This window comes from Polychytrium aggregatum, assembly GCF_025602895.1.
Source record: "Polychytrium aggregatum strain JEL109 chromosome Unknown BJ171scaffold_35, whole genome shotgun sequence".
NCBI lineage: Eukaryota > Fungi > Chytridiomycota > Chytridiomycetes > Polychytriales > Polychytrium > Polychytrium aggregatum.
In genome coordinates this window covers 122,232-148,861 of record NW_026516237.1, presented here as the reverse complement: position 1 = coordinate 148,861, position 26,630 = coordinate 122,232, and the positions used below count along the sequence as shown (strand labels likewise).

At 57.5% G+C, this 26,630-nt stretch overlaps 8 protein-coding genes across 8 annotated transcripts; 6 read left to right on the top strand and 2 right to left on the bottom strand.

Moving 5' to 3' along the window:
• Window positions 1–27: 27 nt before the first annotated feature.
• Window positions 28–1,332, bottom strand: BJ171DRAFT_193331 (uncharacterized protein). The gene is made up of 5 exons (XM_053106193.1): window positions 1,306–1,332; window positions 1,032–1,174; window positions 621–876; window positions 307–422; window positions 28–139 (listed from the first exon to the last, which is right to left on the bottom strand). Exons 2-4 carry the CDS (start codon window positions 1,138–1,140, stop codon window positions 374–376), a joined length of 414 nt encoding a protein of 137 aa, XP_052964025.1. The 5' UTR covers window positions 1,141–1,174; window positions 1,306–1,332; the 3' UTR covers window positions 28–139; window positions 307–373.
• A 32-nt stretch (window positions 1,333–1,364) lies between these two features.
• BJ171DRAFT_515992 (DNA polymerase family B-domain-containing protein) lies at window positions 1,365–8,738 on the top strand. Its single transcript, XM_053112001.1, has 25 exons — window positions 1,365–1,720; window positions 1,840–1,908; window positions 2,000–2,106; window positions 2,294–2,404; window positions 2,518–2,665; window positions 2,859–3,060; window positions 3,282–3,442; window positions 3,564–3,691; window positions 3,874–3,988; window positions 4,130–4,201; window positions 4,327–4,425; window positions 4,602–4,696; window positions 4,857–5,043; window positions 5,170–5,379; window positions 5,554–5,822; window positions 6,009–6,132; window positions 6,291–6,454; window positions 6,630–6,724; window positions 6,840–6,925; window positions 7,062–7,121; window positions 7,296–7,352; window positions 7,608–7,760; window positions 7,956–8,069; window positions 8,226–8,454; window positions 8,616–8,738. The coding sequence occupies exons 1-25, from the start codon at window positions 1,513–1,515 to the stop codon at window positions 8,632–8,634; spliced, it is 3,282 nt and encodes a 1,093-aa protein (XP_052964024.1). The 5' UTR covers window positions 1,365–1,512; the 3' UTR covers window positions 8,635–8,738.
• A 1,755-nt stretch (window positions 8,739–10,493) lies between these two features.
• BJ171DRAFT_477048 (uncharacterized protein) lies at window positions 10,494–12,727 on the top strand (the record flags this gene model as incomplete). Its single annotated transcript, XM_053108861.1, has 3 exons — window positions 10,494–10,560; window positions 11,229–12,335; window positions 12,618–12,727. 3 exons carry the CDS (start codon window positions 10,494–10,496, stop codon window positions 12,725–12,727), a joined length of 1,284 nt encoding a protein of 427 aa, XP_052964023.1.
• A 202-nt stretch (window positions 12,728–12,929) lies between these two features.
• On the top strand, window positions 12,930–13,979 carry BJ171DRAFT_193192 (uncharacterized protein). Its single transcript, XM_053106191.1, has one exon. The coding sequence runs from the start codon at window positions 13,131–13,133 to the stop codon at window positions 13,680–13,682; it is 552 nt and encodes a 183-aa protein (XP_052964022.1). The 5' UTR covers window positions 12,930–13,130; the 3' UTR covers window positions 13,683–13,979.
• On the top strand, window positions 13,835–15,859 carry BJ171DRAFT_193198 (uncharacterized protein). Its single transcript, XM_053106192.1, has 2 exons — window positions 13,835–15,725; window positions 15,854–15,859. The coding sequence occupies exon 1, from the start codon at window positions 14,276–14,278 to the stop codon at window positions 15,713–15,715; it is 1,440 nt and encodes a 479-aa protein (XP_052964021.1). The 5' UTR covers window positions 13,835–14,275; the 3' UTR covers window positions 15,716–15,725; window positions 15,854–15,859.
• Window positions 15,860–16,900: 1,041 nt separating this feature from the next.
• On the top strand, window positions 16,901–19,016 carry BJ171DRAFT_515986 (ribosomal protein L22/L17). Its single transcript, XM_053112000.1, has 6 exons — window positions 16,901–16,971; window positions 17,393–17,434; window positions 18,014–18,048; window positions 18,163–18,396; window positions 18,543–18,645; window positions 18,769–19,016. Exons 2-6 carry the CDS (start codon window positions 17,395–17,397, stop codon window positions 18,897–18,899), a joined length of 543 nt encoding a protein of 180 aa, XP_052964020.1. The 5' UTR covers window positions 16,901–16,971; window positions 17,393–17,394; the 3' UTR covers window positions 18,900–19,016.
• A 1,131-nt stretch (window positions 19,017–20,147) lies between these two features.
• BJ171DRAFT_515984 (uncharacterized protein) lies at window positions 20,148–21,924 on the bottom strand (the record flags this gene model as incomplete). The annotated part of the gene is made up of 6 exons (XM_053111999.1): window positions 20,148–20,368; window positions 20,503–20,583; window positions 20,752–20,835; window positions 20,967–21,050; window positions 21,182–21,262; window positions 21,387–21,924. 6 exons carry the CDS (start codon window positions 21,922–21,924, stop codon window positions 20,214–20,216), a joined length of 1,023 nt encoding a protein of 340 aa, XP_052964019.1. The 3' UTR covers window positions 20,148–20,213.
• Window positions 21,925–22,088: 164 nt separating this feature from the next.
• On the top strand, window positions 22,089–26,605 carry BJ171DRAFT_193101 (prolyl oligopeptidase family-domain-containing protein). The gene is made up of 16 exons (XM_053106190.1): window positions 22,089–22,405; window positions 22,506–22,586; window positions 22,706–22,843; window positions 22,940–23,119; window positions 23,291–23,310; window positions 23,433–23,496; window positions 23,592–23,687; window positions 23,791–23,925; window positions 23,994–24,320; window positions 24,417–24,534; window positions 24,690–24,795; window positions 24,887–24,921; window positions 25,050–25,131; window positions 25,266–25,307; window positions 25,465–25,613; window positions 25,916–26,605. Exons 1-16 carry the CDS (start codon window positions 22,193–22,195, stop codon window positions 26,335–26,337), a joined length of 2,208 nt encoding a protein of 735 aa, XP_052964018.1. The 5' UTR covers window positions 22,089–22,192; the 3' UTR covers window positions 26,338–26,605.
• The last annotated feature ends 25 nt before the right edge of the window (window positions 26,606–26,630 follow it).

The window sequence follows — 26,630 nt, the reverse complement described above, 5'->3', positions numbered from 1 at the left end:
GGTGATGGTGGAATTGCTCAAAGTACTTGGCAAACCTGAGTCTCCTGGGACTGGATGCGTATCCCCTCCCTTGCTTCCACGAAGCATTCCCAAAGGCAATCACCACTTCGGTCTCCTTTGGTGCCTGGCCGATGACTTGCTTGCTTGGCCATGAATGCGATGAGTGGGTGTGTGTATTCAGGTTCCAGAAAAAATACAGTCCTGGTTAGAAACGGGGTGTCCCATTTCATTTTGGAAACGCTGTAAAGGACACTCTATTGTCAAGACAATGTTCCTCGGATTGATATGCCAAACCGCATCTCGCACCGGCCTGATCGACTTGCACTCGATGGTATCGACTTGCGCTAGGTGGCGTCCGCGCGCCGTTCTCGCCCTATCGCCAGCAATCGATGCAGAGAACCCGTTCCTCGTGTCCGTCGTAGCTGAGGTGGATGTTGAGGTGAACGTTGGCGTAGGTGCCGACGTCGACAGTTTGTCGCAGCAGCGGACAGAGGAATAGCGCAATAGAGCAATAGAGCGTCAGGATACGGCCCCGCTGCCGATGCCATGGTGGTTTCGTCTGTCGACCCTCCTCATCCATCCAGTGCGCCGTCCTTTGCCCTCCAACGTCCATGGCATACCTGACACGGGAGCATCCGGAGCAGAACGTTGCATGGCACGAGCAGCATTCCCGGCGACAGCCAGCGCATCCAGGCTGGTCGCAGAAGGAGCATTTCAGCGGCGCTGTCTGCATGGAATGGCGCTCCGGGCAGCTCGGACACTGCACCGACAGGGCTGTCGACCGGCTGCTGCTTCTGGGCATCGCCAGTGGACGAGCGTGGTGCTGCTGCGACGCTTGGTCTCGCTGAGCGTTGATGAGCAGCAACTTGGTTCTCTCTGGCGAGAGAGCAAGAGTCAACACCCATGTCGACTGGCTGTTCCGTCATCGCACTCTGCTGGCCTGTGTCATCCTCTGCCATCGATCCGGCCATCCGATTGATCGATCGATCGATCGATCGGAGCATGCGTGATTCCCAGCGAGCTGCTCGTACCCTGAATCTCCTGGAGATCAGTTTGGTTCTTGTGGTACTTGTGCATGGAGGAGTGGCTCTCGACGGGGCCCATGAACGGGTTCGATCGCCGCTTGCCCAGCGACGACATGGTGAACGCTGAGCGCCTCGGTATCGCCGGATCGCTGCGGTAGACAGAGGCAGAGGCAGACGCAGCCGGCAGCCCGCGAGGATGATCAGCGCAATCAGCCGAGGACACAACCGACCATCACAACCGACCACATTGACAAATGCCGTGGTGCGCTGCGCAGTTCACCTTTCTGGGACAAATGACAAGCCCCCTGTTCGATCTCCAAGGTCGTCAACCCAGCCGGACCTCGCTTCCGCTCTTTCCAGCCAGCCAGCCAGCCCGCATCGAACTGCCGATCTCGAGACGACGGCATCCTCATCCCGCCACCTGGACAGCAGCCCCTTCCGCCCAAGCCTCTCAGACCATCTCCTGCATCTGCGTGCTATCCCAGCCATGGACTCGCACAAGCGCAAGCTCGCGGCCGATGAAGAGCCCGTCGCCGTTTCTGTCTCAGATCCGCTCGCTGGCGTGCCGCTGTCTCCTCCACGCATCCCATTCAACAAGCGCACCAAGAGCGTCGGCAGCGACGGCGGTCATGCCGCTGCGGCCCCGCTTTCCTTTGAGCAGCAGCTCGGAGAGATTTCGAGTGCAGATGACAAATGTACGTGTGCGTCTCGGCCGCTGAGCTCATGATCTGCACGGCCACGCTACGAGATCGCTGTGAGCAGCTCGGTCGCAGGCTCACCAGGCTCTCTGTTTGTCCCGTCGTCTCTTTTCCAGCCGCGAGTTACGAGGATCTGTGGCCACGCCCAGCGCTTCCATCAGCGAATCCAAAATCGGACTCGATCGGTAGGCGGATCTGTCCGGTGGTGCTCTAGGCCAGGCCTCACTGCATCGGCGGAACGGGCACTGATGCTCTGGCCATCGTCATATGCCCCAGTCTTCCAGCAGATCGAGGTCGATGACTACATTGGCCCTGCCCATGCAAGAATTCCTCACAAGGGTATCGGCGACGTCTCTATCATTCGCATGTATGGAGTCACCGAGGTACGCTGGCTGGCCCAATCCAGTTCGTCCTGATACGGGCCTGCTCCGGGACTTGCTGCTTCAACTTCCAGCACAGCTACAACCAACCCAGTGAATGACCCACCCGTTTCCGATCTGACTGCTCGCCTGTCCATTTTACCGCATGCCACAACCAACAAACTACGCCGTGTCGACTCGTTGGCAACAGAACGGAAACAGCGTCATGTGCCATGTGCATGGCTATCTGCCGTACTTTTACGTCAGCGCACCCAAGGGCTTCCAGCAGTCCCACATACCGGCCTTCTTCGAGGCCCTTAATGTAAGCCGCGGCACTTGGAAGATATGCAGCATCTGTGCCGGCAAAGGGCGATTTGCAGGTCTTGTTTCCGCACGTCGTGCGCTGTCATCTCACAACGCCCCTCCCGGACTCAGAACCAACTCAAGAACGAAGGCAGCAAGAAGCCCATTGTTGATGCTCAACTGGTCATGAAGCAGAGTCTCTATCACTTCCAGGGCCTGCAGCTCAAGCCTTACATCCAAGTGACTCTGGCCCAGAAGAGCCAGGTCGCCTCGACGAAAAATATCCTTCACATGATCGTCCCGCCTTTCTGGGAGCTGCAGCGCGGAGGACAGAGGACAGAGGACAGAGGACAGAGGGCAGAGGACAGAGGGCAGAGGACAGAGGGCAGAGGACAGAGGACGGATGGTGTGGGGCAGAGCAGGATGCTTGTTTGCCGATATTATGCCTTGACTTGCGCCGAATCGGCCATCACGAATCCTCGATTCAGGTCTTCAGATCGGCAGCCTTGGGCGATTTAGCTTTGTGGCCTTTGAAAGCAACATGCAGCACCCACTCAAGTTCATGATCGACACCGACGTCCGCGGCGCCAACTGGGTCGAGATCCCCAAGGGCCACTACACTGTCCGCAAGGCCTTTGACTGCCACTCGACGGCCCAGATCGAAATTGACTGCATGTAGGCTGCTTCTCGAGTCGCTTGGTGCGACTAGGGGTGGTGTACATCGCAGATCGTTTTCTCAGAGCAGGAGATATACATCACTTGGTGTCTGTTGCCGATTTGTGGGAGGCGGGTGAGGCACTTCTGGCAATCCAGGTAGTGCTGCCTCTGGTTCGCTTCGCCCCTTAATTCGCGTGTGTTTTGCTGTGGCTGATCAATCCCGTTGTTCATGTGCTCAGGTACGATGAGTTTGTCTCGCACAAACCCGAAGGCGAATGGTCCAAAATCGCCCCTCTCCGCATCCTCAGCTTCGATATCGAGTGCGCGGGCCGCAAGGGTATCTTCCCCGAGCCACAGCACGACTCTGTCATCCAGATCGCCAACATGGTGACAATCCAAGGCAAGTATGCTTGGCGGGCCATGAGCGTGTGCTCTCGCTCGTGTCATTGAGTGGTCCGCTGCGTGCAGCTGCGTTAGCGCTGTGGACCGATCGCCTGACTCTTGTGGATGTCTGCGAACAGGCCAGAAGGAGCCGTTCATTCGAAATGTGTTCACGCTCAAGTCGTGTGCCAACATCATCGGCACGCATATTCTGTCGTTTGAAAACGAAGGCGACATGCTCTTGAAGTGGAGCAAGTTTGTGCAGGAGGTGGGTAGCAGAGCCCGCTGCCTGCGAGTTTATCGGGCTCGGATGGAGGATGATACGCTGAGGCTTTCACAGGCGTCTCTGCGTTCGGAGCCGCTGCTCCACGGAAGCCATATCAAATCGATGGCTTTTGTCTCCCGCCACTGCTTGTTCCCTGACTCTTCGGGTCCCCATCTGCCATCCAGGTCGATCCAGACATCATCACGGGATACAACATCCAAAACTTTGATATACCGTACTTGATCGACCGTGCCAAGACGCTGGGTGTCGCAGATTTCCCGTATATGGGCCGCATCAAAGGTGCGACAGTCTCCTGACGCTCGCCAGAGGCTGCACTTGATGCTTGATCGACTGCCGACTCGCTGAGTCTTCTGGTCGCCGCCTCGCTGACTGCCTTGTATGAATTTCCCTCCCTCCTTCGTCCTGCATATTGTGGCTCAGAAACCAAGACTGTCGTCAGGGACTCGCACTTCCAGTCCAAAGCCCTCGGTGCCCGCGACAACAAGACAACCAATATCCTTTTCATAGATGTGCATGACGATTCGCTGGCTTTCCGGGTGTACTTGCTGGATCGCAGGTTGTTTGGCTGTGTGGTTGTTTGACTTGACTCTGCTGCCGCGTGGCTTGGATCCCTTTACATCTCGAAGGACGACTCCAATTTGATGTTCTTCAGATCGTCCAGCGAGACCACAAGCTCCGATCTTATACGCTCAACTCTGTCTGTGCCCATTTCTTGGGTATGTGCCGGCGTCGCCACGATCTCTGACGATTTGCAACGAACATGTGTCTGGCTGCTGCGGGTCCAGACCCCATGAGCAAAGCTGTGATGGTGCACATGAGCATCTGATGCACACCTGATGCGCATGTCTGTGGCTCATCCACTCACCGGTGCGAGTGCACATCATGTCCACAGCGGAGCAAAAGGAGGATGTGCACTATTCGATCATTACCGATCTGCAGAATGGCAACGACGAAACTCGCCGCCGCCTCGCCGTTTACTGTTTGAAGGTGGGTTGGGCTTGGGACAAGGCACGACGTCTGATTGACCTGGATCGATGCTGAGTCTTTGGCGCCCGGTCGCCAATTCGTCCAACGAGCCTGACATGTGGATTGGGGTACGCGACGAGCTCTGTGCTCCCTTGGTTGACAAGTGTACTGCTCCGTGTAGGATGCCTATCTTCCCCAGCGTCTACTCGACAAACTGATGTGCATCATCAATTACACCGAGATGGCCAGAGTCACGGGCGTGCCTTTCAACTATCTGCTGACCCGTGGACAGCAAATCAAGGTCTTGTCACAGCTCTACCGTAAAGCCAAGGTGGACGACTACATCATTCCACATCTCGAGCCGTACGGTAAGCGAGTCATGTGCCTCCACGCTGCCTTGCCGTGTTTTCGCAATGCTCTGCGCCATCGTTTTCGCTCGCAACATCTGCAGGCTTCACGGCTTACGCCCACGGATATGCATAATGGCACATCAGGAACCGAGGATCAATACGACGGTGCCGTCGTCATCGAGCCCGAACGAGGCTACTACGAGGTCCCCATCGCGACACTGGATTTCACATCTCTGTATCCGTCCATCATGATGGCCCACAACCTGTGCTACTGCACGTACATCGAGAAGCCCGCCGAGGAGCTCAAGCGATACAACCTGACTCAAGACGACATTATCCGAACGCCCTCGGGAGGTGAGTCTGGGACATCGGTGCTGCTGTTTCTCATTGGCGGAGTCGGCATGGCGGTGCGAGTCCTCCGCACCGAGCCACCGATACCATCGAATGCCACATTCGATGAGGCGAATCCATCGGCTTGGCAATGCACTGGTGTGTGAGAATGCTGAGTCCTCTCTCACGCAACCACAGATCACTTTGTGAAGTCGTCGGTTCGCAAGGGCCTGCTGCCCACCATCCTCGAGGATCTCCTGGCGGCTCGTAAGCGAGCCAAAAGCGATATGAAGAAGGAAACCGATCCTTTCAAGCGCGCCGTGCTGGACGGTCGCCAGCTCGCGCTCAAGATCAGCGCCAACTCGGTGTACGGTTTCACCGGCGCCACGATCGGCAAGCTCCCGCTGCTGGCGATCTCGTCGAGTGTGACTGCGTTCGGACGTGACATGATCAACGAAACCAAGAAGGTGAGGAACGTGTGTGTGTGAGTGTGTGCAGATGGGTTGTCGCCTACGGATGGGCCCACTCGCGGGACTGTGCCGCGTGGTTGCCATGGCTTTGCTGGTTGCCTCGCTCAATCTCTCAATCGCGCATTCGTCCATCCGTCCGTCCATCCGTCCGTCCATCCGTTTGATCTGTAATCGGTTGGCTAGCTCGTCGAGGCAAAGTACACCATCCAGAATGGGTACGCCCACGATGCCAAGGTTGTGTATGGCGACACCGACTCTGTCATGGTCAAGTTTGGCGTCGAGACGGTTGGGGAAGCCATGGAGCTCGGTAAGAGGCTGTCGCCTTCGATCAGGAGCAAAGGGAATGGCTGGATTGCGAGACAATGCTCCCGTTCTCAGGCACACGCATAGTAACGCTCATTCCTGTGCGCGGACGTCGGTGTAATTGACGGTATTGGTCGCTCTCGTGGCGTCTTTTGTCCGCAGGCCGCGAGGCTGCCGGCTATGTCACGACTCATTTCATTCGACCCATCAATCTGGACTTTGAGAAGGTCTACTTCCCGTACCTGCTGATCAACAAGAAGCGCTATGCCGGACTCTACTGGACCAAGCCCGAGAAACACGACAAGCTCGATGCGAAGGGAATTGAGGTCAGTCCTGGTCTTGCCGCTGGCGGCTGTGGCTGCTGAGTGGAGCGTGGGAGTTTTGCTGTCAGTTGGTTGGCCATGCCGGAGCGCGGCCATGGGGTCACCAAGCCTCAGAGGCTGGATTACTCACCGTTATCGCCCTCGTGGGACGCTCCGAATGAATGTCTTGCGCTGCTAGACCGTGCGGCGTGACTCTTGCCGCTTGGTCTCGAATGTCATCAACACATGTCTGAACATGCTGCTGATCGATCGCAACAAGGAAAAGGCGGAGGAGTAAGTACTTCTTGCACCGTGTCCCCGCCCCTTCAGAGCCGGTGCGGCGAGTTGCTCAGTTCCATCCAGTTTACTGCACTCGTTCGGCTTACATCTCGAACTCGGCTTTGCGCAGATATGTCAAAAACATCATCTCCGATCTTCTCCAGAACCGCGTCGACATTTCGCAGCTGGTGATCTCGAAGGCCCTTGGAAAAGCCGGTAAGGCAAGAGCGACAGGACGAAGGCTAGCTGCGGGCTGTGTGGCCCACACGACCATGCTAACGCTGAAGGGAAGCGACAGAGGAGTGTTGGCCATGAGTTACTAAACGCCCTTCTGGCACAACCGCCACAACAGAGTACGCCGGCAAACAAGCCCATGCTGAGCTCGCGGAGCGTATGAGAAAGAGAGATGCAGGTAAACGGACGGTCGATGGAGCTGCACGCTTGCTCTGTGATCCAAAGCGCCAAGATGGGCAGAGTGCAAGTGGACACAAGATCGTGTGTTCCAGCGCCATGAGCGAAGACGAATCGCTGAGACTTGTGCTGATCATATTTTTGGTTCTATTGAATGATCGTGGCTGCGGGCTAGGCTCGGCTCCCAGTTTGGGCGACCGTGTCAGCTATGTGATTGTTAAAGGCAGCAAGGGTAAGTGACGGATTTGTCTATTCGCTGGAATGCATGTGTGAGAGAGGGAGAGGGCGATGAGATCTTGCAGAGTCGCTTTGGCTTCTCTGTTGCTGCTGTTGCGACGAATCGGCTGTGCGAGCGCGAGCTGGCCCTTTGGATTCGGCCATGTAGCTCTGGCTCTCAGCGGCTCGGCCTCCTTTGCCTCGATTGCTCTGGTTTGGCCGGTGGTGTACTGTGTCTGACATGCTGCTCTCGACAAACCCTCTACCACAGATGCCGCTGCATATGAGAAGGCCGAGGATCCCATCTTTGTTCTCGAAAACAACCTGCCTATCGACACAAAGTACTACCTGGACAATCAGCTGTCGAAGCCTCTGCTTCGAATCTTCGAGCCGGTCCTGGGCGATCGCGCAACGAGTCTGCTCAGTAAGTGGATGGTCTGATGGACCTGGCGCCGTGTGGATGGGCAAGAGCACTCGACAGGACTGGGCAGCCATGTGGCAATGGAGAGCTCTGGCTGGGACCTGGATGCTGCCCATGGCCGGCCTTGCGAGGACAGTCCTTGTCAGCATTTATCTCGGCAGATTCTAACCCGCTTGCCTGTCTCGCAACCGGTTTCAGCCGGAGATCATACGCGTGTGATTCAAGTGGCGGCCCCCACGACGGGTGTGCTGATGAAGTTTGCGGTGCGCAAGGCCACATGCATGGGCTGCAAGGTTCCGCTCAAGAAAGGAGGTGAGAGCCCTCCTTCGGCCATGGCGCGGGAACCCTTGTGTACTCTGCTCCTCGGTTGCGCTGGCCACGGCAGGACGACATTGGCGAGCGGGATTCCGATACGACAGCACTTCTGACGATATCGTTCGTGGCCCCTCCCGGCGACGGCTGTGATAGAGTCGACGGTTTGCATGCACTGCAAGCCTCGCGAAGCCGAGCTGTACGTTCGACAGGTCGCCACTGTGAACGAGCTCGAGACTCGATTTGCGCGACTGTGGACGCAGTGCCAGCGATGCCAGGGCAGTCTGCACCAAGATGTGATCTGCACCTCGCAGGACTGCCCGATCTTTTACATGCGCAAGAAGGTTCAGAAGGAGATGACCGATGCGAGCAGCGCGATGAAGCGGTGAGCATGCGGGAGGACAGGAGGACCGGAGGGCAGGAGGACAGGAGGACAGGAGGACAGGAGGATAGAGGGACAGGAGGATAGAGGGACAGGAGGACAGGAGGATAGAGGAACAGGAGGATCACTGACTCGGACTTCTGTTGTCACATTGCATTCGGCAGATTCGAATATGTCTGGTGAACGATATCCAGGCGCGAGCGAGCCGTGGTCCTCTGGTGCGCTCGGGATGGTGTAGAGCCACTCGCTTGGCGAATGCTGAATACCAACAAGTGCCGAATGTCGAGAACGGCGGATGCGGAGGGTGTGGAATCATGAATGCGGGGCGCCGGACATGGCGTGCGCAGCCGAGCCAGGCGAGCGGCTGCGCAGGGCGGACGACACGTTTTCGGGCAAGCCCCGTGAGCAGGCACGCACGTGGCACGCGGCGTGGGCGAAACGTGCGGCGGCAAAGGGATCCCACGCGCCCACGGCAAGCGCGGCCAGAGCGAGAAGGACGGCTCGTGCGCTGGGAGGGCGAGGCGGTGCTGGCGATGCCGATGTTACTCGACAGTGTTGGACGACGATGCTGCTGCTGGAGGGATCTGCAGCGCGCGGATGGACGACAGCAGCAGCATCAGCGAATGAATGGGTCGAGCCGAGCAATCCCAGGCAGCGGCGAAAACGTGCTCGGCCCCCCAGCCCAGAGCCAGGACAACAGCGTGAGAGTGTCGCCCGAGCTGTCCATCCGGGCACAGGCGCGGGTGGGCCAGGGGCACGCAACAGGCGACACAGCACATGCCGCATTGCAAGCGATTTCAGCAGATTGCAGCAGATTGCAGCAGATTGCAATGGATTGCAGCATATCGAGGGAGTATGACAGAATGCAAAAAACGGCAGCGGCGTGGTAACAGGGTGTTTGATCCTCAAAAGCAGCTAACACGTTGCTGCACATTCCACAGTCCTGTCTGCTTGCCAGCCCGCCGTGCAGGTCGGCACTTTGCTTTCTTGGCCTGTCTCTCCTTTTTTTTTCTTTGGGGCAAGCAGAGGGCTCAAGGAGCGAGGTGCACAAAGCCTTGGTTTACGCCATGGGCCGCTCGCGAGCCCGCTGCTCCTGGGCATGAGCCCGGAGGTGCCCACGGCCTTCGCGGACGGGAGATGCAGTGCCGATGATGGCGCAGGCCTGGGTGGGCAAGCAGCAGCCCGGGTGTCGACCGACACTGCGGTAACATAATCGGTAACGACAGGATACATTACCATTCAATGCATTTCACACACTATCAATGCATTTCACACACTATCAATGCATTTAACATCATCAAACACATTGCCACACCACGATGGCCCATCACGACGCATCGCCGAGCACATGCAGCCATCGCCTGGCGCAGACGGGGATGTGCGTGTGCCGCCCGCTGTTTGCGGCCCCGGTCTCGACAAGGCGCCGCGAGGCCAAATGCACCGGCCTGCGAGCATCCCACTCGGCCGCTCTGTCCCCCTCCCTCTGGCCTTCTTTCCATCTGCGCATCGTCCGCTCATCCACCCTCGGCTCTGTCCTGATCTGCTCTCCCGCCTCTGTTCCCGCCGCCGGTTGCCCTTCCCGCCGCCGTTAGCTCGCCTGGTGTGTCGTTCGTTCCCGGGGACTCGTTCCCGCACTTGCTATTGTTTGCTGCCTGTGCTCTGTCGTCTCAGCATCGCCTCGTTACCACATCGCTGTGTCATGGCGTTGTCGCAACAATCCACACCATCGGCACACCATCGGCTCATCGCTGCCATGCCATTGCCATATCATTGGCATGTCGTGATCATATCGTCATGATATCATCGTGGCACCATGATATTTTCTCGATAGCATCACCATAGCATCCTTCTACTTCTGCATCTCTTCATCGTATCCACCCAATCGTTCGAGCTTTGCCTGCTCCAGCATGCCATCTTGGCTCTCCGATCCCATGCACTCATCCTCTTGCCGCTGCTCTCTGCATCCAGCCCTGCATCCAGCCCTGCCTCCAAGTCATCCCGTGCTGCTCCTCCCAGCCTCTGTTTGTCGCTCCCAGTGCATCATGTCCGTTACCGAGCCTGACCAGCGACGCAGCTCCATCCAGCTGCCTGGCCTGATCGACACCATCGGTGAGTGCTGCTGCCGGCATGGAACCGGATCGCCAGGGAACCCGCATGGGATTCATGCAATCCCGAGTCAAGTTCTCTGTTCCCTTGTGAGATGGCTGTGCATGACTTGTGGCTCTTCATATCCAGTATCCATTTCATTTCATCCATCACACCACACTACCACACCACACCACTCCACATTGCATCTATCCTGTTGCAGCCACTTGGATAGATGGCGCTCTGCTCTTCGTCGCTCTCTTGGCCCTCGTTCGGCTCTCCCACACCAACTCCACACCAACTCCACACCAACTCCACATCTCCCCGCACCTTGCCTTGCATTTCTTTCTCCTTTATCCCCCCGCTGTGCGTTTGCACCCACCACGTTTTTCGCATGCACCAACCGCCCTGCTCGGCATTGCATCATCGTCGCCGCTGCTCGGCTTTGCTCTGTGGCCCATCCGGCTGGGTGTCAGGGCGGTGTCCCCGTCCGTTCGTGACTGTGCCATGCCTCCCCTTCCTCGCTGCTCAGCCATTGTTCCATATTCACCATTCTGTGTTGCCGTTGATCGTGCATCCTCTTCGCTGCCATGTTGCCGCTGTCTCTTGTCGCATGCCACCCGGCTCGCTTCTGCACCCGCTTACTCTCTCTCCTCTGTTTCTTTGCTCGTCTGTTTCGTTCGTTCCCGTAGAACATCGGCTCTCCTTTGCAAACGACCCCGTCTACCCGCCCAACTACCCCAAGCGCAAGGAATCGTGCTCCGATGCCCTCGATCCCATGATACCCTCGGCCGGCAACTACATCCCGATGCCGCCCAACAAACGACGAGGCTCTATCTCGGATCCAAAGCTCCACAAGCTTTCGTCGCCCTCGTCCGCCCCTCGGCCATACGCCCCTCATCTTTCCGACGACTACTCTGCCGGTGATGTGCCCAACCTCGGCTACTATCCGCGCCGGGACTCGATCTCATCCCTGGGCCTCTCGCCCCTCAACCCCGGCTCGCATCCCTCGTCTGTCCCGGCGGTGAGAATGCTGCCCTCGGCCGAGTCGTTCTCGCCCGCCGGCGACGCCGCCCACTCGGTCCCGTCCTCCCAGTCGCAGGGCCATGCCCATTCGCCTCCTCTGCATCCTCCCGCTGTGCGAATCCACCCTCCCTCCTCGCCACACCACCCGGGCTATGAGCCCTCTCCGCAGCATCGACGCTACTCGATTGACTCGGGTGCCGCCGGTCTTGTGTCCTCCCACTCCCCGGCCGGTCTTCATCCGCATCCCGCCGCTGGGCCGTATCCCCCAGCATATCACTCGTCGCCGGCCTATCCTGCTCCCTACTCGTATCCCTCGCCTCGGGCCCCGTCGTCGGCCATGGATCGTGTCTACAGCCAGCCCTCTGCCCACTCTCCCGGCCTGCCCAACGGTGCCGCCAATCTGGTATCGATCGCTCCCCGGCGAGGCTCCTTTGTGGCCGGGCATGGTGGATCCGACAGCGAGATGTACAAGCACGCCTCCGACTTGGCCGACCGTCACAGACGCGGATCCAGCGGCGGCGCTGCAGCCGGCCCCGAGGACGATAGCGAGGACCAAAACGACAACGATAACGATAACGACAACGATAATGACAACGACAACGAAAACGACGAGACCGATAACCCCCGTAATCCCGAGCTCAAGGTCTCCCACAAGCTTGCCGAGCGCAAGCGACGGAAAGAGCTCAAGAACCTATTTGACGAGCTCAAGGCCACCCTCCCTTCGGACTTGTTTGCCAACCACAAGGCGAGCAAGTGGGAAGTCATCAGCAAGTGTAAGTGGCCGTGTGTTGCCCACCGCATACTGCAGACTCGCTGTTTGGCAGTGGACTGGCCTGGGTTGCGGTCGCCACCCGATCCGCCGGCATGCATAGCATCGCATGCGGAATGCAGCGAGTTGGATCGATTGGATCTGTCAGCTTGGCCCAGTCGAGTATGCATGCGCGAAGCAGTAACCATCGTTCGACAGCGAGCTGCGTGATATAGAAGCGGCCCTCTTCGCGCATCACTCACACATTTGCTTGCACATACCCACACCACTCAATGCCAAATCGCAGCTATCAAGTATATCCGCGAGCTCGAGAAGATCCAGGGAGAGTATTCCAACGTCGTAAAGGAGCGCGACGAGCTCCTGAAGCAGCTCCAGGAAGCCAAAGCCAACCCCTAATAATGTTCCCATGCAATCCATCAGCCCATCCGTGTCATGCTGAGCCGTGACTTGCAGTCTTTCTGCCGAGATTAACCCCTTCTTTGGCTCCTTTGGTCTTCCTCCAACGAACGCCAACTGCCCCCATGCGCCTTTGCCCACCTAATTGTCGCCCTTCCGCACACACACACACACATATACACATGCATCCGATGTCCTTCTTCCCACTCCTCCCTCCCCGGCCCCTACCCCTGCCCATGCTCATGCTGGCCAACCTCGTCTTGGCAAACCAACCAGTTGTGAACCACACAAACTCGCATCAGTACATCGAACTGTTCTTTTCGTTTATCTTTATCATTTTCTTTTTTGAGCAAATCTCACCGACTGTTGCTTTCCCCTCCTCCCCTCTCTCCTCCATGTGTCCATGGCGCCTTTGCTTCGCGTTTCCAGGCTCGCCATGTTTCCGAGTATGCTTGTTCGCCATCGCACCAGCTCCTTCGTCTGGCGCGAGCGCAAGGTATCCGACCCCACTCATCCCACACCCTCATCTGGTTGTGTCTGTTGCCTACTCTCATTCTCGGCTCAGTCTTGCCATCTTCTCCATCTTACCCTCGGGCCAAACACCGATGGGTGGGCATATTTGTACTTGACCCACCTGCTCGCCCACCTAATGATGAACTTGAATCCCACTCCGACCCATCCCCTCACCCACCTCCCTCCACTAGTAACTCCACATCGACCTATTCAGTCCCTTTCCCCCCTGAACGAAATGCCGCTTTCCATCTCAACCCCCTTCGACATTGCCCCGCAATCTCATATGTGTGTTGCAGTTTCTCCTGCCCAGCTTGCTCCTGCCCAGCTTGCTCCTGCCCAGCTTTGCAATAATCCCTCTCACAAAATTAAGCCTTTTCTTTGGAGTTTGTTTCATTTCGCTTCACTTTGCCTCAATTCACTTTGCTTCATTCATTTCATTTGATTGTTTCTTCCCTTCCCGCTTCGCTGTAATCCACGTACGTATCCATTTTGTTGCTGCTCTCCTCTCGGCTCTCGCTGTTTGTTTCATGCCCATCGACTGAGGTATCCAACACAGTTGAACCTTTTCGCAACCGAAACGGCATCGGGCCACCATTGTGTCAGCATGTGCGGGGCGGGATAGGAGGTTGCTCTCGCCCTGTGGGCTTCGTCGCTGCGACGCTATTGGTATTCGATCCTCCTGGGGAGAGTGATGTGTGCTCTGTCGGTGGCCGTTTGTGCACCCAGGCCGCCCACATCCGGCTTCTCCCCCTTCTTCTGCTTGCATCTGCCCTCGGATTCCTCGTCCGCATCTGCCCTCGGATTCCTCGCCTGCTCGCTCGGATCCTTCGCCCCGTTCCTATCCCTTGGGCCGCTGTCGTCGTTGCCCCATTTTCATCACGCATCACTGCGGCTGCTGCAGATAGATCCCTCGCAGACTTTTCCTGACACATCTACATCCCGTCTGTATCCCGTCTGTATCCTCCTCGATTACCACTCCCCTTTCGGCCTGTCGTTTTCCTACCCCCCCCCTTTAGCACCCTCTCCATCCCCTCCATGTCTGCCCTCCCGATCCGCCCACTGCTGATGCAGGCGCTGCAAAAGGCCAGTGATGCCGTGGCCCTCGACACCGAGCTGCAATTCACCGAGGCACTGCTGGCCTATCGCGAAACAATCCTGTACATCGAAACCATCATCTCCAAGGACGATACCGCCATGGCCGAGTACGGCAATGACGAAGACGACCCGGCCCAGCAGAGCAACCCGGCACGGCTCTCGGCCAACGAACGCCAGCGCCTGGTCGAGATCCGGAACCAGTACATCCAGCGTGTCGATGTGCTGCTCTCGAGCCTGCCCTCGGACTATACCGCCGTCTACAACGGCAAGACACTCCAGGCCAGCAAGCGCCTCTCCAAGATGGCAACGGCCACAGCAGCTACAACAGCAACAGCAACAGCAACGGCAACCCCGACGACGGCGAGCCAAGTCGAAGGCGTCGAGCCTGCTGCTGAGCAACCGGCTGCGTCAACGTCAGCGCCTGCCGATGGCCCTCGGCTCGGCCGTGCCCTCTCGCGCAAGAAGACGCAGACCAAGAAGGCAATGCCGTCGATCCCCGACTCGTACGAGTCGGCCTTTGCAATGATGCTGATGGACGACCCCACGCAGGCGGACGACCCGGAGCCCATGCCGACGCTGCCCAGCATCGTCTCGGAGGCGCTCTCGACCCCGACGAGTGCCGAGGCTGCCCCCGTGGACCTGCACAAGGCCTTCTGGGTCTTCCGGCTGCTGCTCAAGACCATGACCTACGGTGGATACGTCACCCCGAGGCTCCATGTGCCCCGGCAGATGTGGTTCCAGTCGGGCATTCGCCTCACTGCGATGGATGCCAAGATGACGACCTGCGAGGTGCTCATTCGCCAGATCGACCAGCTTCGGGCCGTCGGCGGCACCAACATGAACGAGCTGTTGCATGAGCTGCAGGACATGGAGATTGTCACGGACGACCTCAAGGTCTCGCTGGCGAAGCGGCTGCGATTCGTCGACGACAAGTCCGGTGGAGGCGACGACTCTGCGGGGTATACCACCATCGGTCGTGGTGGTGGTGGCGGCAGCGGTGGCACCCTGGGCCGAGCCAGCACTCTGACCCGCGAGACCCTGGGCCGGGCCACGACGGCGACCAAGGACAAGCTCACGGACTGGGGCTCCAAGCTCTCCAAGTCGGTCGAGAAGCTGACCATCTCGCGCTCGCAAAAGGTCTCGGACATATCGACGTACGTCTACCTGCTCTCCAAGCTCATCACCGAGTCGCAGTTCATCGAGGATCTGCTGACCCACTTTGAGTCCGCTCCGGCCTACAACCTCAACTCGCTGGCGCTCATGCGGCTGCGCAACATTGCCAAGTTCTATGCCACCGTCGTGTGTCCCTTCATCGTCCGAGACTTTGAGGTGCTGCTGGAGCGTTTCCTGAAGAAGATGCGCATGGTGGCCACCGTTTAGGTGCTTTCGTGTAGGTTTCTTCAGTATGCGGATGTGGATGTGGATGTGGATGTGTGCATTGCTTTGGATTCGCCAACGTCAGGCTCCAGCTCTGCAGGCTCTCTCGCAAGATGTTTGACTTGGTGGACCCTCCCACAGCGCTCTCAGGTTTCTCTCTGCATCAAACCATCGATACACCCGTCGCCTCTTTGACTCTGTTGCCCATTTCTCTCGACCTAAACCCCCTTGCAATGAATGGGCCCATCACCAACTCTGTCTTGATCAAGTGGATAGGGAGAGAGAATGGTTTCCGCTTTCTCTTCGCCTGTGTGTGTGTTCCTTTGTCTTGCTGGCTGCCATTCGCCATGTTGTTTGCCACCCTTTGGAATTGTTGCTTGACACTGGCTGTTCTGCACATTGTTCCATCTTTCATTCACTCTTTCTCTTGTTTTTCTTTCTTTTGTTCTCTCATGCTTTCTTTGACTACCGTCTGATTTTGCCCGCGGCCAACTGTGATGTACCGCTTTTGCACAATGTAACCGAAAGCCCGTCGTTTGAGCTCGCCCATTCCCATCGAGCAGGTCGCGCAGTATTTTTTCCTTTGCTCATGATTTTACTGCCGCATGCAATCGCTCAATGTAGCTCGGTAGCACGGGGCAAAGTACCCAGCGCTCCAGTGTCCAGATCCAGTCCCAGATCCAGTCCCAGATCCAGTCCCAGATCCAGTCCCAGATCCAGTCCCAGATCCAGTCCCAGGGCTCTCCACTTCCTTAGACGCTTATGGTTGTTTCGTCCGTGGGAACATCCAGTCGCGATATTGAGGTCTTCAGCACCTTCTGCCAGAGTCGAGAGACCTGCCACACCAACACGATAACGATTCAACGGACCAATGTCGATGCCGGTATCTTTGTTCTCCATGGTCCAGCCATCTCATTCATGTTTGTGGTGGATGGTTGTGGTTGTTGTTGGGATACAGAACAGTGCGCCAGGTAACCGGCCACGGCGAGAGCTCCCGGCGAGACGGTCGTGTCTCTCGCCCGCGTCTCGCTCGCCCTGTGGCGCGCCTCGCCGGTGCCCTCGCTGCGCTCTCTCCTCGCCTGGCTTCTCGCCCGGCGTCTCGCGTCTCGCTGACATAAGCAACCTGCCACAGCCGATTCTCAAAACTTGGTTCGGCCGTCTCAGCATTCTCTTTCCTTCCCCCCTTTGCGCTATTAACACCAAGTACGAAAAAGTCCCTCGAGGCATTTTTTTGTGGTGAAATCACTCCAAGCCGAAAGGTAACCACGCTCCCGCCAGCACCTACACCAGCACGGGCATTACCGAGTCTACCACCACATCTATGGACCCGACGGCGGCAGATCAACTATGGCCTGATGAAAAATGGCCTTGGGGCAGGACGAATCGCTGGACTGGTGGAATCGTGCTGTCGGCCGGGACATCCATCCATACTGACAGCGTATCCATCCATCCATCCATCCGTCCATCCATCCATCCATCCATCTGTCCATCTGTCCATCCATCTGTTCGTCTGTTTCGTCGCTCGCGACTACTGACCGCGTCGGTCTCGATACAACCAACACTCGTGTCTCGCCGACTACACCTACCTGCGCCTGCAACTGCTTCTCTTCCCCTTCGGCACGACGCTCGCCTTTCCGCGGATTCGCCTCGATATCGTGCCTCTACTACTGCCGTCGCCAGCCATGCACCGCTACTCTGCCGCTGACATCAACGCCGCCAAGAGTAAGTAGCCACAGCATTTGGGCAGCCCTCCATCAACATTTCAGCCCAGGATCTGAATGCACAATGGTCTTGGGCGAATTCCCAAGGAAACCTCGTGGCAATCGATATCCGGAATATGGACGAGAGCCAGGGCTACGATTATCATCGCCATCATCATCGCCATCACTATCACTACCATCACCATAATCACCATCACCATCAATTGACATGGTCACCAGCAAATGCAATGCTGTCATCATCGAGCGGGACGAATCAAGGACCGCGGATTACCATCGTAGTGAAACACTTTGATGCACGGCAACGGATGGGATGCTGCTTGCACACAGCAGTCGTGGTCGGGGCATTGTCTCTGGATCTTGGTCCAGAGCTGTCGTCAGTGGACTCGAACAAGCATGCTTTCGGCAGCGATGGAGCTGCCCCATTTTCCTGATCGACCCCAGCGCCGACTCTGCGCGGTGGCATATCCCCGAAGAACAGAAGCTCTCGATCTCGGCGGCACTGGAAATCGTATCTGGATCGTGCCCTTTCTCCGAACCTGTGTCTCATCCACGAATCCGTTTGACTCTTTGGTTTCTGTAGGCGCTAAGGCTCAGGGCTCTTACCTCCGTGTTCACGTATGCCATCGTTCCGTATATGCGTCGCCTATATCCTCCGTGCCCTCGGATTGACCGATTGTGCTGCGTTGCTGGACGCTGACCCCCGAGTCCCTCTCTGCCTTGATCCACCAGTTCAAGAACACCCGTGAGACCGCCATGGCTCTCAAGGGCCTGAAGCTCCGCAAGGCCGTTGACTACCTCAACGACGTCATCAACCACAAGCAGGCCATTCCCTTCCGCCGCTTCAACGGTGGTGTTGGCCGCACTGCTCAGGCTAAGCCTTTCGGTGTCACCCAGGCTCGCTGGCCCGTCAAGTCCGCTGAGTTCATGCTTGGTCTCCTGAAGAATGCCGAGTCCAACGCTGAGGTGAGCACCCGGGCTGGTGTACGGAACCTGGAACACGAGGCAGCGGCTGTGTCTCGTTGATGTGGCCCGTGGATGTCAGCACTCCAATGTGCTGTCCGGATTCCTTGCAGCGTTGGTCTGAACATTGTGGCTGCCCCTTCCTTCAGGTCAAGGGTCTCAACCTCGAGGAGCTCGTCGTCAAGCACGTCCAGGTCAACCAGGCCCCCAAGCAGCGCCGCCGTACTTACCGTGCCCACGGTCGCATCAACCGTAAGTCGCCTCGCAATTGCATTGTGTGAGACATGCCCAGCTCCTCGCACCGACCATGCATCCCAAGACTCCCTGCTGGCTCTCGGTGCCGCCCACTCATCCACTCTCGCTTTCGCTCCGCAGCCTACATGAGCTCTCCTTGCCACATCGAGCTCATCCTCTCTGAGACCGAGAAGCAGGTTGAGAAGGATGCTGAGACCAAGGTCGTCAAGCTCTCCAAGAGACGCCTTGTCCGCAGCCGACCCCACGCCTAAGTTATGGACGCGGTGTTTCTCTGTTATCCCCGATTCCACAGAACAGAAGCGTGCTGAGTGATTGTGTTAATATATGCGGCGTCGAACTTTGCAGTTCACCACCTCAATTCTCACGGATCTTCCCGCTGCCTCTCTGCTTTCCCGGCGTATGACGTGGCTGCATGTCGGATCGGTGTTGATGCTCACGATGGTGACGATAATGGTTCTGATTAACGATGCATGTCGGTGGTGCATGCCACACGCGACGACGATATCGCCGTCTATGTGTCCGAGTGCCTCACGAAAGCTCGCCTCGTCGGAGCGACCGCTTCTTTGCAGGTTCTGCCTCGGTGTTGCCCGAGCGACCACATGGCTGCTCCCTGCATCAGCAAGCTTTGGGATGAGCCAAGTGAATTGGCCCACATGTCCGCCCGGTGCGATGCAGTGCGGACTGGCAGCCACCCACCAGAACTCATGCAGCTCATCATCCTCATTGTCCACTCCGTCGTCAGCGCCGAGAATCGTTGCCGGCCTGCGCTTGAGCTCCGTCAGCGCTATCGATAGTGGTGGTTATCGGCAAATGTGAGCGGGTGCACATGTCGTTGTTCTGACTTTCGGGTCTAAATCACAGCCCATCGCTTCACCTTGGGCCATCATCGCCTGTGCATCCCGAAGCTCTTGGATACCACGCTTGATCTCGGTCAGGCAGCTGCGGATGCTCGGCCCAATGAGCCACTCAGTCGGCAGTTGATCTTGACAGTTAGCTTCCTCGGGCCACTGCCTCGCCTTCTTGGATGCGATGAAGCTTGAGTGCTCGCCCTCTGGATCAGCTTTGTCGCTCGTTCGTTTCCGGTGGCCTTCGCCAGCGTCGCCCTGCTCACTGGCGTGGTCGATGGACGAGAGCTCCTCCGCGATACTGAAGGGCTCAGGTGCAGATTGGTTCTCAGGCGCTGCCTCAGTCGAGCTGGCCAACACGAGACTGGGTCTGGCAACATATCGCAGCACCAGTGTTGCGAGGGCTTGTGCTGGGCTATTATTCGAATTCATGATGTTGCTTGTCGGGAAATCGAAGGATCTGGGCTGCTGGAAGAAGCAACTCAGTCGCGAGCCGTACTGCCAACGAATACTTGTCGGGAGACGGCGGACACGGACGACTGGTTGACATATCGCTGCCGTCGTCCCGCCTGTCATCGCTGGCTTTGACAAGTATGTCCGTCGTTTGCAATCGAGCTGTCAGCGCGATGGTACATCAAACAAAGCTACGTCCGATTGGATCAAGACAGAGTACTCTATATTGCTCAGGCGCCCCTTTTCCGAGTCGGAAAGGGGGGGTATTCATAGAGTACAAGTCGATATCGGGCTCTGTCGTGAAGGCACGCTTTGAAGCGCTGTCCACTGCGGAGTAAGGGGAGGTAGGTCCTTTTGGCGGTGATGGTGGTGGCGAAGGGCCCTTGTCAGTAGCCGAAGCCCGATCTCGGAGATTCTGTTGACTGTTGGCATGAGAGGCGGTAGGCGTCAGCATGGACAGCGGGACTGAATCAAGTCAATTATAGCGGAGCCGGACTGAGCCGGGGTAAAGTACCCCCGAGCAGATGCCATTCAGCCACGGTCCCTGGCAACGTACCACGGAGACTGGCTTCGACCATGTCGTTGTCGAGGAGTGCTTTCGAGAGCGCTTCTGCTCCAAGATCGCCGATCAGGTTATCTACATCGTGTCCCAAGTCCATATCGCCAGCAAGCCGAGAATCGATTAGGCACCGTGTCAGCGGGTCCTCGATGCAGGGCAGGACAGGACAAGACAGGACAGGACCACAGACGGCACCCCGCTCATGCAATGGCCACTAAAATGTCCAGGGTCGCAACGTTGCCTTACATTCAAGGTCGAGCCTGACATCTCGCTTCATGTGGGTCAGGGCCCCGGCCAGAGCAATCGCACCTTCGTCTTCAATGTAGTTGTCTGGCGTTCTCGGATTGGGGTTGCAGAAAGGAGACACCACCAAAGCGGTGCGGATGTATATCAGCATGATATCAGCAAGACTCTGCGAACCCCCCCTGGGACACACAGGCACGAAGGTGCCGTATACCCACATTTCAAATTGACCTGACTGAGCCGTGGATGTGCTTGCATTGCCTGAGCGAGCAGGACTGCTCCGGTATCGTCGATGCGATTGCCTGTGCCCGCCGGATGAGCAGTGTCGCATCGAGGTCGGTATCAATCGCTCCGGACGCACTCTCAGCAGCAGTAGCGGTGGCGGCGATGGCTCCACACGAGCACTCTCACCACCAGACTTCCAGCGACTTACTGTTCAGGTCGATTCTTATCAAAGTTCGATTGTGGCCGAGGCACTTGGCAAACGTCGGCATGGTCGAATTGAGGTTGGTGTCTGTCCGACAGACAGCAGTAAATATCAATCGTCCGGGCCGGCTTGCTCCACACAATATCACTGGAAACTACTTGGGCTGTCACCCACATTGGTTCCCCTCAACATGGCCGCTCTGAGGTCATACCACTCAGGTCGATGGTGGTCAGCGATTCGTGGAAACGGAGCCCTTGGAAGGTATACAGCTTGACAAAAAAGTCAAACTGCGGTTGCAAGGGCAAGGCAGCCTGATTCTCCGATTCCGGACGGAACCGCTGCACCAGCTGCCGAAAGTCGATCGACTCATGTGCTTGCAGAACAGCGAGATACACCTTGCCAAACACCCTGTGGTCCGACTCGGCGAGCTTGTCGGCCGCCATGCGAGACGGCTTGTCAGAGACGAGTGCCTGTTGGAGGCCGTTGTAGCGCAGGGCGACGGCGTAGTTGAGTTTGTCAATGTCGGACCGCAGCCGCAGACAGACTGCGTCAACCAGCTCGATGGGCAGCGTGGTGATCATTGGTCGGGGTTGCTGCCGGCAACGGGTGCTCAAGTCCGGCGAGACGGGGGCTGCAGATGGACCGCGGTGGCGGAAGAGGGCCTCCTGGACAGGAATGCGTCCGGGGGCGAGCAGAGTGGGGTGCTGGGCTCTTGGCTTGCTGTCGCTGGCCCCTGCAGTGGATCGCATGCCAAGCGAGCGGCCTGTGCGGGAGGGCTTGGCCGAACGCTCATGACCACGGGCTGCTGCGCAGCGGTTGGTCGAAAGGCCGTGTGCGACCATGGCGGTCACGGGACCGGGGCGTCAAGGCCAAAAATACATTCGCGCCGATTGCGCATGGCGGTGTGGTTGCTCATACCGAGCATCGCGATCTGCCTGCGTCAAGAGCACGATCTGCCTGCGTCAAGAGCACGATCTGCCTGCGTCAGGAGCACGATCTGCCTGCGTCGAGAGCACGATGCACCGGCACATACCCGCTGCCGTGTCTGTTCGCCGCTCGCTCGCTTCTGCTGCCTCTCCCGGTGTCGCCACTCCCTTCCACAAGCGATCCTTCTTTCGTCGGCCGCGCCTGCCATCCCGTCCCTGGATCGCCCCGCAGCCTTCAGTCGAAGCCTGGCACGGCCACAGCCGAATCGATCCCTTTCCGCAGCTCCTGAATTTGGATCGCAAGGTGCCAATCCGCTCGATCGGCCGGCAGTATCTGCTCACAACCGCCGCCCAACGACTCTGGTCGCCCCGAGCTGATCCTGGTCCAATCCGCAATCGAACAGGATGCCCGCGCATATCTGCAGCAGGAAATGCTTTGGGCTGAAGCCGAGCTCGCAAAATGCCACCGGCCGTCGATCGCCAGGGTGTGTAGCACCCATCTACCTCGCCACAACCGAGTCGTCGCATCTGGATGGATTCTGTTGCTCGCGTCGGAAGGGCTTTGATCGATTTCACTCCTCTACAACCCCTGGCTTTCTTCCAGCAACTCCAACGCATGTCCGAGTCTCTGAGGCATCCTAAGCCCGCAACGCCGCTTCGGCTGGGACAATTCGAATATCGCTACGCCCACCGGCCGGGCGTCACTCGGCTGATTCGCACCGATCTCGTCACCGGCACTGAGGTGGGCCTCTGATGCTGAGCCCAACAACGGGCATCCAGTTCCTGCACATTCCTCATCGTCTGGCTGATTGCCGACTGAGTCTCTGGCTCTATCCAGCGCACCATCTTTGACTCTACCGTCGATGTCGGGCGCGGCCCTCTCGGATCGAAAGCATGGTCGCTCCAGAAGCTCCTCGTTTCCCTGGACCACCGCCACGTTGCTTTTCTGGTTATTGTCGAAGGCAGCGAAGACGGGACACTCTTCGTTCACGAGGCAGACCAGCGATCCGTCGTCAAGGTATGCCAGCCGCCCCCTGTGCTTGTGCACCTTCGCCTTGATTTGCTGGGGCGCAGAAAATGCTCGAGGAGACACCCGCCAGGCATCTGACTCTTGACCGTTCCGCCTCCTCCTCGTTTCTGTGCTTCGAACCCGCACCATGTGCATGGACGTGGGTGGATTTCTTGGCAGACCATTTCGAACGTGTTCAAGTACGTGCACATCGCAATCACAGCATTTGCGTGTGTTTTTACTTCCGTGCCCCGCCAAGAAATCGCTGCATCTAACAGCCAGATCCACATGCGGACGATCAATGCCGCTTTCCAATCCGTAGCTTCGTCTGGGGAGGCGATCGGCTCTTCTACACACGGCTGGATTCGTCGCTGCGCTCATCCCAGGTTCGGCTACGACCGGTCATAGATGTGACCAACATTCCGACTCCACCAATCCTCCTGACTGCGGCGCTGATGGACGCTCTTGCTGCGACTTGCAGGTCTATGCAGCATACACCGACAACCGAGCCGATATCCAGATCTACCACGAGACCGACCCTTCCGTATTCTTGGATGTCGGCGTTACCAAGGACAATGTAATTCCTCGATTGCCGTCAGGCTGCATCCGGTGACTCCATACTGCATTTCACAGCCATTCTTACTCAGACCCTGCCACTTCTTTGCCGTGATCGACGACAGACCCATCTGGCCTTGACAAGCGGCACGTCTGACGCATCTGAGGTGCGGATGGCCGATCTCTCCGCTCCGGATATCACATGGACCCTGATCAGAAACCGTCAGCCCGGCGTCCGATACTTTGTCGATCACCACCAGGTTAGATTCATGAAGACACTGGCCCAACAGCGGACACGAGACTCCGGCTAACCTTGCCCTCGATCCAGGGGCAGTTCTATGTTCTTCACAACATCGCAAGTTCAACGTTTCGGCTCGCCTGTCTTCCAGCTCGGTCCGCATCGCCACACCCACCCCAGCCACAAACATGGACAAGTGTCGTCGATCTCGGTCCGGACTCGGACATCGAGGAAATCGAGATATTCTCCGAGTATCTGGCTCTCTTTGTGAAGGGGGATCGCCCAAACTGCAACAAGATCGTGTACTTCAAGATGCCAAGCAACATCTCCGGTTCTTCTGCAGCGAAACTTGAACTCGCTGGGGAAGTTTCTCTTCCCGAGCTCCCGGCCTTTCGATTGAGCTCCGATGTCAACGCTGTGAGTGGACTCGTTCGCAAGCGGTGCCATTCAGCTGCTCGAGATATCTTCTGCTACTGACCGTCCTGCCAACAATTGTGCCATCCTGTGGCTCAGAATATCGACGAACACAGATTACGATTCCTCCTTTCATCGCCACTGGTCCCGGAATCGAGCTACTGCTACGATATGAAGAGCCACACAATCATTTCAGCGAGCCCTCGCACAGTTCCAGGTATGCCCTCTCGCCTGTACCGCTGTGCCCACTGTGCCCGCTGTGCCCACTGTGCCCGCTGTGCCCGCTGTGCCCGCTGTGCCCGCTGTGCCCGCTGTGACCTGTGCCAGCTCCCCCAACTGGCCCACACGTGCTTACCCAAGTGCACCTCACAGGCTTCAGTTCAAGTGACTACACAGCCACAGTGCTGAGTGTACCGAGTGGTGGAGTCGATGTGCCTGTCACTCTGTTGCATCACAAGTCGGTGCGTTGGGAAGGCAGGTTAGTTGGGGAATCGAGAGCGATAAGACAGGTCGATTGCTGTTCACTGATCCGACAACTAACTGCCTATTGGCGTCGCTGCCAAGTACAGCCACCCAACAATCATGTACTTTTATGGAGCATATGGTAGGTGCGAGATCCACGAGCAACTCCAGGGCATGCAGCAGTCGGGGCTTCCCACAACCATTATTGAATACGGCCACTTAACGTTCCAAAACAGCCACAGACTAATGGCATTCATTCCGCGCTGCCAGGCGTCTCCTTGGAGTACCGGTTTCTACTCGACTTTATTCCACTGCTCTCTCGTGGATATATCATTGCCTTTGCCCATATTCGGTGAGAAAAGCAACACACCGTCGTCGTTGTTGTATGGGATTCTGCATCGTTACCGCTTGCGTCTGTGCATCGTGGCGGTTCAGCGATGGGCTGCGATTCTGATGATGATGTTTTGTGATTGCTTGCTCTCTTAGTGGGGGTGGCGAACTCGGTACGACATGGCACGAAGACGGACGGTGAGGCCTCGGTTTGTCGATGTGGCAACTATGCTTCGACAAGCATGTGTGGCTCCTGGCTTCATGAACGGTGTTCCTGTCGTAGGCAGGGTGTCGTTCGATGACCGTTCACTGACACCATGAAGATACTCGACTCTCCCTGGGCGCCTCGATTCAGACTCTATCGAAAATCCAACTCGGTGTGCGATGTTATTGCAGTCGCCGATCATCTCATCAAACATCAGCATACCCACCCCGACAGACTAGGCGCCATCAGCACCAGCGCTGGTTGTCTGTCCTTGGGAGCAGCGATAAATCGCCGACCAGGTACGCCCTCAGTCGCAGGCGACAGGTTGTATTCTCATCCTGAGATGCGAGTGGTGCGTGGATGAAGCCACGGCAAGCTGTGCCGATTCAATAACTAGCCCGGCACGAATGTACGCTTGGGCCAGTTGCTTCTCGGCATCCTCAAACGGCCTTACCTTGCTGTTTCTGGGGCTCTCGCTGGCATGTCCGTCGCTCCCCACTGTCGTGTCGGTCGCCTCCCACTGGCATGCACGCCGCTCCTGAATTCCTAACATTCAGTTTCTCTATCCTATGCTGTGCTCCGAAATGAATGGGCCTGCCAGATCTCTTCAAGGCAGTGGTGATGCGAGTTCCTTTCCTTGATCCCCTCACCGCCATGCTGGATGAAGCCAGCCCCCTCACCCAGGTGGAGCAGGGTGAATGGGGTGATCCGATCCGCGACCCCGCCGCATATCGGTCGATACTCTCGTACTCTCCGTACGACACCATCCCTGCCAATGCCAATCGGACCGAGCGCAGCCCAACCTCGATTCTTATCACTGCATGCACAGACGACCAACGAGTTTCCTTCAGCGGGATCCTGCGATATGCCGCCCGACTGAGAGAGTTGGACCGCAACTCGTCGGCCCAGCGCCGGTTGATTGTCCAGATAAGCGAGACGGGCGGCCATGTCTCAGCATCAAGCAACATCAGCCAGATCGCTCGCGAAGTGTCGTTCTTGGATCACGAGCTCGGACAGCAGTAAAAGGATGCGACCGCCGTTATCCTTCTGGATGCTCTCGCTCCGCTTCACCCTATCCTCAGGGACAGACTTCCTCGAGCAAACAGCTCCAAGCAACTCTGGATATCATGGGCCTATTTTTGGTGGTTGTCTTTGATGAGCACATTTAATCGCTGGACAAAGTCATTCGATGCACCACGCACCTGCTCGCCCTGGATCTCCAACATCTACAGCTCAACAACGCCGATGCGAGCGCCGCAGCATGTCAATCATCTGCTTGCGCTACCACTGTGGAGTGAATAGCTATCGAACTGCCA

Excerpts from the sequence above, each read along its gene's own strand:
- BJ171DRAFT_515986 (XM_053112000.1), top strand. The coding sequence starts at position 17,395 with ATGCACCGCTACTCTGCCGCTGACATCAACGCCGCCAAGA. Across the intron at positions 17,435-18,013 it reads TGACATCAACGCCGCCAAGA|GCGCTAAGGCTCAGGGCTCT; the intron begins GTAAGTAGCCAC and ends TGGTTTCTGTAG. Across the intron at positions 18,646-18,768 it reads TGCCCACGGTCGCATCAACC|CCTACATGAGCTCTCCTTGC; the intron begins GTAAGTCGCCTC and ends TTCGCTCCGCAG.
- BJ171DRAFT_193192 (XM_053106191.1), top strand. The coding sequence starts at position 13,131 with ATGGCGCCTTTGCTTCGCGTTTCCAGGCTCGCCATGTTTCCGAGTATG.
- BJ171DRAFT_515992 (XM_053112001.1), top strand. The coding sequence starts at position 1,513 with ATGGACTCGCACAAGCGCAAGCTCGCGGCCGATGAAGAGCCCGTCGCC. Across the intron at positions 2,666-2,858 it reads CCAGGTCGCCTCGACGAAAA|GAATCCTCGATTCAGGTCTT; the intron begins ATATCCTTCACA and ends ATCGGCCATCAC. Across the intron at positions 4,426-4,601 it reads TGTCTGTGCCCATTTCTTGG|CGGAGCAAAAGGAGGATGTG; the intron begins GTATGTGCCGGC and ends TCATGTCCACAG.
- BJ171DRAFT_193331 (XM_053106193.1), bottom strand. The coding sequence starts at position 1,140 with ATGTCGTCGCTGGGCAAGCGGCGATCGAACCCGTTCATGGGCCCCGTC. Across the intron at positions 877-1,031 it reads TGATCTCCAGGAGATTCAGG|AGAGAACCAAGTTGCTGCTC; the intron begins GTACGAGCAGCT and ends CTCTCTCGCCAG. Across the intron at positions 423-620 it reads TCCGGATGCTCCCGTGTCAG|CTACGACGGACACGAGGAAC; the intron begins GTATGCCATGGA and ends CATCCACCTCAG.
- BJ171DRAFT_193198 (XM_053106192.1), top strand. The coding sequence starts at position 14,276 with ATGTCTGCCCTCCCGATCCGCCCACTGCTGATGCAGGCGCTGCAAAAG.
- BJ171DRAFT_193101 (XM_053106190.1), top strand. The coding sequence starts at position 22,193 with ATGCACCGGCACATACCCGCTGCCGTGTCTGTTCGCCGCTCGCTCGCT. Across the intron at positions 22,406-22,505 it reads TCCTGAATTTGGATCGCAAG|GATGCCCGCGCATATCTGCA; the intron begins GTGCCAATCCGC and ends GCAATCGAACAG. Across the intron at positions 24,922-25,049 it reads GTACTTTTATGGAGCATATG|GCGTCTCCTTGGAGTACCGG; the intron begins GTAGGTGCGAGA and ends CCGCGCTGCCAG.